Source organism: Entelurus aequoreus, linkage group LG27 (genome assembly GCF_033978785.1).
Source record: "Entelurus aequoreus isolate RoL-2023_Sb linkage group LG27, RoL_Eaeq_v1.1, whole genome shotgun sequence".
Classification (NCBI taxonomy): Eukaryota; Metazoa; Chordata; class Actinopteri; order Syngnathiformes; family Syngnathidae; genus Entelurus; species Entelurus aequoreus.
Window position 1 is genome coordinate 37,427,192 of NC_084757.1, and position 10,225 is coordinate 37,437,416.

Here is a 10,225-nt window from a genome sequence, read left to right on the forward strand (position 1 = left end):
AGTATATTATACAGCATTATTCACATGTGAATAATATAAATACAGTCTATTATACAGCATTATTCACATGTGAATAATATAAATACAGTCTATTATACAGCATTATTCACATGTGAATAATATAAATACAGTATATTATACAGCATTATTCACATGTGAATAACATAAATACAGTATTATACAGCATTATTCACATGTGAATAATATAAATACAGTCTATTATACAGCATTATTCACATGTGAATAATATAAATACAGTCTATTATACAGCATTATTCACATGTGAATAATATAAATACAGTCTATTATACAGCATTATTCACATGTGAATAATATAAATACAGTATATTATACAGCATTATTCACATGTTAATAACATAAATACAGTCTATTATACAGCATTATTCACATGTGAATAACATAAATACAGTATATTATACAGCATTATTCACATGTGAATAATATAAATACAGTCTATTATACAGCATTATTCACATGTGAATAACATAAATACAGTCTATTATACAGCATTATTCACATGTGAATAACATAAATACAGTCTATTATACAGCATTATTCACATGTGAATAATATAAATACAGTCTATTATACAGCATTATTCACATGTGAATAACATAAATACAGTATATTATACAGCATTATTCACATGTGAATAACATAAATACAGTATATTATACAGCATTATTCACATGTGAATAACATAAATACAGTCTATTATACAGCGTTATTCACATGTGAATAATATAAATACAGTCTATTATACAGCGTTATTCACATGTGAATAATATAAATACAGTCTATTATACAGCATTATTCACATGTGAATAACATAAATACAGTCTATTATACAGCATTATTCACATGTGAATAACATAAATACAGTCTATTATACAGCGTTATTCACATGTGAATAATATAAATACAGTCTATTATACAGCGTTATTCACATGTGAATAATATAAATACAGTCTATTATACAGCATTATTCACATGTGAATAACATAAATACAGTCTATTATACAGCATTATTCACGTGTGAATAATATAAATACAGTCTATTATACAGCATTATTCACATGTGAATAACATAAATAGTCTATTATACAGCATTATTCACATGTGAATAACATAAATACAGTCTATTATACAGCATTATTCACATGTGAATAACATAAATACAGTCTATTATACAGCATTATTCACATGTGAATAACATAAATACAGTATATTATACAGCATTATTCACATGTGAATAACATAAATACAGTCTATTATACAGCATTATTCACATGTGAATAACATAAATACAGTATATTATACAGCATTATTCACATGTGAATAACATAAATACAGTATATTATACAGCATTATTCACATACACTTCAGTGTTACATTTTGGCTACCTGTTAACATTAATAGGCTAGTTTTTTTTAAGCGAATTGTGTAGGTATACACTAGGGTCATATTTTTATGTATGCTAACATTAGCATGCTAGTTTTTTTTAGTTTTGCAGGTATACACCAGCGTTAAATTTTGCCTACCAGATACTATGTTAACATTAATAGGCTAGGTTTTTTTTTAAAGCGAATTGTGTAAGTATACACCAGAGTCATATTTTGGTACTTGACGTATGCTAACATTAGCGTACTATTTTTATTTATTTTTTTAGCTAATTTTGCAGGTATACACCTCAGCGTTAAATGTTGGCTACCAGTTAACATTAATAGGTAGTTTTCTTTAAAGCAAATTGTGTAAGTATACACCAGGGTCATATTTTGGTACTTCATGTATGCTAATATTAGCATGCTAGTTTTTTTTTTTTAGCTAATTTTGTGTAATATATTTTGGTATTTGACAAATGGTACCTGATAGCATGTCACTGTTAGTAGATTAGCTTTTTCAAACTAAATATACACCAGAGGCCTATTTTGGTACTTGACGTATTTTAGCATGCTAGCCTTTATAGCCAAATAGCTAATTTCGCAGGTATACACCGCAGTTTCAAATGTTTTGTTACTTGACAAATGGTACCTGTTAGCATGCTACTTTTAGTAGGCTAGCTTTTTTAGCAAAATTTATAGTTGTACACCAGAGTCATAATTTGGTACTTGATATATGCTAACAATACAATGCTAGCCTTTTTAAAAAAAAATTCTGGCAGACGTAGAGTAAAATATTTTGGTACTTGACGCATGCTACCGTTAGTATTTTAGCATGCTAGCCTATTTAGCTAATTTTGCAGGTATACACTGAAGTTTCATATGTTTTTGTTAGCATAATACTGTTAGCACGTTAGCTTTTTTTAGCCAATTGTGCTCATATTTTTTGTTTCTTGACGCTCTCTGGCCAGCGTGCTAACTGTTCGAATTTCAGTTTGGCTTTAGATCGGAAAGTGTAGGTCTGATAGCTAATAAAAAAAAAAAAGTTGCTAGTTTGATACCTTTTGCAGTAAAATGCGTACCTTTATACACAAAATGTGTCAACCTTTGATGGATTATTTGGAGTAAAACCCTCAATGATGTGGTCTCCTCATGGGGTTGATGCAAAAAGTCCAGCGTGAAGGTGACCCGTTTAGGCGAAACCCCCCTGAGCCGCTAACGGGGTTAATGAGCGCTCGTTAGTCAAGCTAGCACAGAGTTGGCTTCCAGGTGTGTTCCTAATTCTCACTTCCATTCCAGTGTTTCACGTGTTCCACCTGCCGGAACCGGCTGGTGCCGGGGGACCGGTTCCACTACATCAACGGCAGCCTGTTCTGCGAGCACGACCGACCCGCGGCGCTCATCAACGGCCATTTGACTTCCCTGCAAACCAACCCGCTACTGCCCGACCAGAAGGTGAGACGCCACAGAATGTCCCCCCTATTCCGTGTCAACAACACCCGCCATGAATGGAGGGATGAAGTCCACCAGGCGGGACAAGTCCTGTGTGAAAGGACGGTCTGCTTGTGACGTTGGCACCGAATCACGATCTCTGTGATGAATCGGGTACATTTTTGGCAACCACTAAATCCCCCCCCCCGGTCCTACTGGGCACCAGTTCACGTAAAAACCCAACGGTGCCATGATTGATGCCTCGCTCTTCGCACTTTGGCACTTGGCGATCACTCCAGCAGCACTGAGAGTAAACTTAGCCCAACTCCCTTTTGGTAATGTTTAGTTTTTTTGTTTTTTCCAAAAATGCATTAGCTTAATGCTAATATACATGGGTTTTCCTGTTGGCATGCTACTGATTAGCATTAGTGATTTTACATGGCGATTTCAACACCAAATGTTTCAATTTTTTGGTCCATAAACCCTACTTTCCAGATATAAAGGGCACCCACTAAGTTTTAGGAGAAACATTTTGTTTTCCTATAAGCCGCAGATGTTGCTGGTCAAGACTTGTGGAGGTGCCCTGCATGTCTGGATCCACACTCCCAATTAATGGCTGACACAAGAAGGACTTCTTGTTCTCTCCAGTGTGTTAAGGAGCAGGGTTACAATGCCATGGCGGACAACTAATAATAATAATAATAGATTTTATTTGTAAAAAGCACTTTCCATTGAGCAAACAACCTCAAAGTGCTACAGTGTATTAAAAAAATCAATTAAAAGATAACAAAAAATAAATAAAAACTAGAACTAGCACGCATATATCTAAAAAAAAAAGCTTTTTTTTAAAAAGAAGGGTTTTTAAGCCTTTAAAAAAACAAAAAAACAAAAAAAACAGTCTGTGGTGCCCTCAGGTGGTCAGGGAGAGCGTTCCACAACTCTTATCATAAGTGTTTCATATCAATATCAATAATTATTGATGTTTTTTATGACTTAAGGAGCAAAGTGCTAGTGTATTAAAAAAAAAAAAAAAAGATAATAAAAATAAATAAAAATAAAAACTAGAACTAACACGCATACATCTAAAAAAAAGGCTTTTTAAAAAAGAAGGGTTTTTAAGCCTTTAATAATAAAAAAAACACAGTCTGTGTTGCCCTCAGGTGGTCAGGGAGAGCGTTCCACAACTCTATCATAAGTGTTTCATATCAATCAATATCAATAATTATTGATATTTTTTATGACTTAAGGAGCCGGGAAGAATTTATATAAAATGTATTTTTTTTAATTTGAAATGTTTTCTGATTATAATCCCTCAGCTATCAAGGCAGAAAGGAAATGTCAACACTGGCATGGAAAACAAACAATGTCAACAAAATAGTAAAATCACGTTGAACACCTGCCAAGATATTAAAAATAAGGAATATGTAATAAATGCTTGATAAAGTGTAAGACAATAGTGCAAAGTGTGAAAATGTCAACATGGAGAAACCTGAGAAGGACTATTATCTGCAGTTTTAATGCCAGGAAGTTACCAAACAATAACACACCTTTTCAGTGTAACATGATGTCATACCATCTAAAAAATACTTTTTTTTAAAAGAAGGGTTTTTAAGCCTTTTTTAAAAGCATCCACAGTCTGTGGTGCCCTCAGGTAGTCAGGGAGAGCGTTCCACAACTCTATCATAAGTTTTTCATATCAATCAATATCAATAATTATTGATATTTTTTATGACTTAAGGAGCCGGGAAGAATTTATATAAAATGTATTTTTTTAATTTGAAATGTATTGTGATTATAATCCCTCAGCTATCAAGGCAGAAAGGAAATGTCAACACAAGCATGGAAAAGAAACAATGTCAACAAAATAGTAAAATCACGTTGAACACCTGCCAAGATATTAAAAATAAGGAATATGTAATAAATGCTTGATAAAGTGTAAGACAATAGTGCAAAGTGTGAAAATGTCAACATGGAGAAACCTGAGAAGGACTATTTTCTGCAGTTTTAGTGCCAGGAAGTTACCAAACAATAACACACCTTTTCAGTGTAACATGATGTCATACCATCTAAAAAACAATTTTTTTTTAAAAAAAGAAGGGTTTTTAAGCCTTTTTTAAAAGCATCCACAGTCTGTGGTGCCCTCAGGTGGTCAGGGAGAGCGTTCTTTAGACTGGGAACGGCGGAGCAGAAAGTTCGTAGCTTTGTCCTCGGAGGTTGGAGGAGGTTAGCCTGGTGTGGTGTGGAGGATTTGGGGGTGAGCAGTTCTTTGAGGTGGAGGGGGGTGAGGGGGGCATTACCATGGAGGCACTGGTGAGTTAGTAGGGAGACTTTGTATTCAATCCTGAGTGGAACAGGAAGCCAGTGAAGGGACTTGAGAATTGGTGTGATATGGTCATATTTCAGTATTTATTATGTGTGTATACCAGTCAGTGTGTATTGTGTGTATACCAGTCAGTATTTATTATGTGTTTATACCAGTCAGTATGTATTGTGTGTATACCAGTCAGTGTGTATTATGTGTGTATACCAGTCAGTGTGTATTATGTGTGTATACCAGTTAGTATGTATTGTGTGTATACCAGTCAGTATTTATTATGTGTATACCAGTCAGTATGTATTGTGTGTATACCAGCCAGTGTGTATTATGTGTGTATACCAGTCAGTATGTATTGTGTGTATACCAGTCAGTGTGTATTATGTGTGTATACCAGTCAGTATGTATTGTGTGTATTATGTGTGTATACCAGTCAGTATTTATTATGTGTGTATACCAGTCAGTATGTATTATGTGTGTATACCGGTCAGTATGTATTGTGTGTATACCAGTTAGTATGTATTATGTGTGTATACCAGTTAGTGTGTATTATGTGTATACCAGTCAGTATTTATTATGTGTGTCTACCTGTCAGTTTTTTATTATGTGTGTATCCCAGTCAGTATTTGTGTGTATCCCAGTCAGTATTCATTATGTGTGTATCCCAGTCAGTATTTGTGTGTATACCAGTCAGTATGTATTATGTGTGTATACCAGTCAGTATTCATTGTGTGTATACCAGTCAGTATTTGTGTGTATACCAGTAAGTATTCATTATGTGTGTATCCCAGTCAGTATTTGTGTGTATACCAGTCAGTATTCATTATGTGTGTATACCAGTCAGTATTGATTATGTGTGTATGCCAGTCAGTATTTGTGTGTATACCAGTAAGTATTCATTATGTGTGTATACCAGTCAGTATTCATTATGTGTGTATTCCAGTCAGTATTTGTGTGTATACCAGTCAGTATTTGTGTGTATACCAGTAAGTATTCATTATGTGTGTATACCAGTCAGTATTCATTATGTGTGTATTCCGGTCAGTATTTGTGTGTATACCAGGCAGTATTCATTATGTGTGTATACCAGTCAGTATTTGTGTGTATCCCAGTCAGTATTCATTATGTGTGTATACCAGTCAGTATTCATTATGTGTGTATACCAGTCAGTATTTGTGTGTATCACAGTCAGTATTCATTATGTGTGTATACCAGTCAGTATTTGTGTGTATCCCAGTCAGTATTCATAGTGTGTATACCAGTCAGTATTTATTATGTGTGTATCCCAGTCAGTATTTGTATGTATACCAGTCAGTATGTATTATGTGTGTATCCCAGTCAGTATTTATTATGTGTGTATACCAGTCAGTATTTGTGTGTATCCCAGTCAGTATTTATTATGTGTGTATACCAGTCAGTATTTATTATGTGTGTATACCAGTCAGTATGTATTGTGTGTATACCAGTCAGTATTTGTGTGTATACTAGTCAGTATGTATTATGTGTGTATACCAGTCAGTATTTATTGTGTGTATACCAGTCAGTATTTGTGTGTATACCAGTCAGTATTCATTATGTGTGTATACCAGTCAGTATTTATTGTGTGTATACCAGTCAGTATGTATTATGTGTGTATACCAGTCAGTATTTATGATGTGTGTATACCAGTCAGTGTGTATTATGTGTGTATACCAGTCAGTATTTATGATGTGGTCATATTTCCATTATTTATATAAATATGACCATACTGTCCCTGTCTAATAAATAAACATTATGGCCGCATATAAGCCGCAGGGTTCAAAGCGTTGGGGGGAAAAAAGGAGCAGCTTATAGTGGGGAAAATAGGGTCATCAAAATTGTGATTATTATTTCAGCCATAATCGTATTTGCGGGCGGAGTCCGTTAGCACGCTGCTAATTAGCGACGAGGCCTCCCTGCAGGGGTGTGAGCGTGAGAAGCATGAAAGGCGGCGTCACGTCTGCAGCAAATAACGGCGAGGCGGCTGTTTATTTAACGCGTGTGTGCGCTAATTAAAAATACACAGGTTGCACTTTAGCATCAATAATGCAGCAGGTTTCACTACAATTGATGTACGCACATCAATAAAGAATGAGCTCGCCACAACTCAGACATTTCAAATTAAGCCCGCTTTCAATTCCCAGGCCCTAAGAGCTGATTTGTTAAAGGCGCAGGATTTAGAGGCTAGTCCGAGGCACTCAAGGTGAGGCCACAACGCCATTTACATCTCCTGTGGGAGGGCGCCCTCGTGTGATGAGGCTCCTGTTCCGCCCTGGACATGTGATCAGGCCCATCCCCCCTGGCTGCATGCCACACACCTCTATTAGCGGGCCCTTACGTCTGGCCCCCGACACCAGGAGAAGAGAAGATGCGTTGGCGCTGAGGTTTAATGGCGATGTTGTGACGGATGGCGACCTGGATCCACTTGCACGCGCACCTGATTGTATATCTGCCATGTTGGCTGTGAGGAATGTCTTCAACTTCCACACTGAGGACGTTTAACAAGCAGGAGCGGGCCCTTTAAGAGTCTGCCTACTAAACTGCTGCATCAGAAGTTTACAAGAAGGAGCGGGCCCTTTAAGAATCTGCCTACTAAACTGCTGCATCAGAGGTTTACAAGCAGGAGCGGGCCCTTTAAGAATCTGCCTACTAAACTGCTGCATCAGAGGTTTACAAGCAGGAGCGGGCCCTTTAAGAATCTGCCTACTAAACTGCTGCATCAGAGGTTTACAAGCAGGAGCGGGCCCTTTAAAAGTGTTCCTAATAAACTGCTGCATCAGAGGCTTAGAAGCAGGAGCGGGCCCTTTACGAATCTGCCTACTAAACATCAGAGGTTTACAAGCAGGAGCGGGCCCTTTAAAAGTATTCCTAATAAACTGCTGCATCAGAGGCTTACAAGCAGGAGCGGGCCCTTTAAGAATCTGCCTACTAAACATCAGAGGTTTACAAGCAGGAGCGGGCCCTTTAAGAGTCTTCCTACTAAACATCAGAGGTTTACAAGCGGGAGCGGGCCCTTTAAGAGTCTTCCTACTAAACATCAGAGGTTTACAAGCGGGAGCGGGCCCTTTAAGAGTCTTCCTACTAAACATCAGAGGTTTACAAGCGGGAGCGGGCCCTTTAAGAGTCTTCCTACTAAATATCAGAGGTTTACAAGCAGGAGCGGGCCCTTTAAGAGTCTTCCTACTAAACTGCTGCATCAGAGGTTTACAAGCAGGAGCAGGCCCTTCAAGAGTCTTCCTACTAAACTGCTGCATCAGAGGTTTACAAGCAGGAGCGGGCCCTTTAAGAGTCTGCCTACTAAACATCAGAGGTTTAACAAGCAGGAGCGGGCCCTTTAAGAGTCTGCCTACTAAACTGCTGCATCAGAGGTTTAACAAGCAGGAGCGGGCCCTTTAAAGGCCTACTGAAATGAATTTTTTTTTTTTAAACGGGGATAGCAGATCTATTCTATGTGTCATACTTGATCATTTCGCGATATTGCCATATTTTTGCTGAAAGGATTTAGTAGAGAACAACGACGATAAAGATTGCAACTTTTGGTATCTGATAAAAAAAAGGCTTGCCCCTACCGGAAGTAGCGTGACGTAGTCAGTTGAACATATACGCAAAGTTCCCTATTGTTTACAATGATGGCCGCATGAAGTGAGAGAGATTCGGACCGAGAAAGCGACAATTTCCCCATTAATTTGAGCGAGGATGAAAGATTTGTGGATGAGGAAAGTGAGAGTGAAGGACTAGTGGGGAGTTGAAGCTATTCAGATAGGGAAGATGCTGTGAGAGCCGGGGGTGACCTGATATTCAGCTGGGAATGACTACAACAGTAAATAAACACAAGACATATATATACTCTATTAGCCACAACACAACCAGGCTTATATTTAATATGCCACAAATTAATCCTGCATAAAAACACCTGCGTGTTTGTTATGCTAGCTCCTAGCTCCTCTGCTAGCTCCTAGCTCCATAGAACACGCCAATACAATTCAAACACCTGATCAACACACACAATCACTCAGCCCAAAAGACCGTTCACCTAACCCAAGGTTCATAAAGCTTATATATTTTTAAAAAGTTACGTACATACGCAAAAAAAAGTTGCGCACATACGGTCAAGCGATCAAATGTTTAGAAGCCAAAGCTGCATACTCACAGTAGCACGTCTGCGTCTTTGTCATCCAAATCAAAGTAATCCTGGTAAGAGTCTGTGTTGTCCCAGTTCTCTACAGGCGTCTGTGTATCCAAGTCAAAAGTCCTCCTGGTTAGAGTCTCTGTTATCCGAGTTCTTCCATCTTGACTGCATCTTTCGGGAATGTAAACAAAGACGCGCCGGCTGTGTACTGTTGTTGCTGACTACATTCGAAAAATACGTCCATTTCGCACCGACAACTTTCTTCTTTGCTTGCTCAGCTTCCTTCTCCATAATGCAATGAACATGATTGCAACAGATTCACGAACACAGATGTCCAGAATACTGTGGAATTATGAAATGAAAACAGAGCTTTTTCGTAATGGCTTCAATGTGGAAGGCATACCCGTGTTCCCCGGTCTACGTCACGTGCATACGTCATCCTCAGAGGCGTTTCGAACCGGAAGTTTAGCGGCAAATTTAAAATGTCACTTTATAAGTTAACCCGGCCGTATTGGCATGTGTTATAATGTTAAGATTTCATCATTGATATATAAACTATCAGACTGCGTGGTCGCTAGTAGTGGCTTTCAGTAGGCCTTTAAGAGTCTGCCTACTAAACATCAGAGGTTTACAAGCAGGAGCGGGCCCTTTAAGAGTCTGCCTACTAAACATCAGAGGTTTACAAGCAGGAGCGGGCCCTTTAAGAGTCTTCCTACTAAACATCAGAAGGCTAATATTGACAAATATGATTTATTTTATATTATTATTCCATCCATCCATCCATTTTCTACTGCTTGTCCCTTTCGGGGTGGCGGGGGGTCACTGGAGCCTATCTCAGCTACATTCGGGCGGAAGGCGGGGTACACCCTGGCCAAGTCACCACCTCATCGCAGGGCCAACACATATAGACAGACAACATTCAGTCAGTGTGTT

The 10,225-nt window shown here is 37.9% G+C and overlaps 1 protein-coding gene across 2 annotated transcripts in view; it reads left to right on the top strand.

The window, feature by feature from the left end:
• lmo4b (LIM domain only 4b) overlaps positions 1-10,225 on the top strand; it is a 63,825-nt gene that overhangs the window by 51,843 nt on the left and 1,757 nt on the right. For both annotated transcript variants that reach the window (XM_062038470.1, XM_062038469.1), the window contains exon 4: positions 2,700-2,855. In XM_062038470.1, the coding sequence (XP_061894454.1) occupies positions 2,700-2,855 (156 nt within the window). The remainder of the gene's footprint in view (positions 1-2,699; positions 2,856-10,225) is intronic.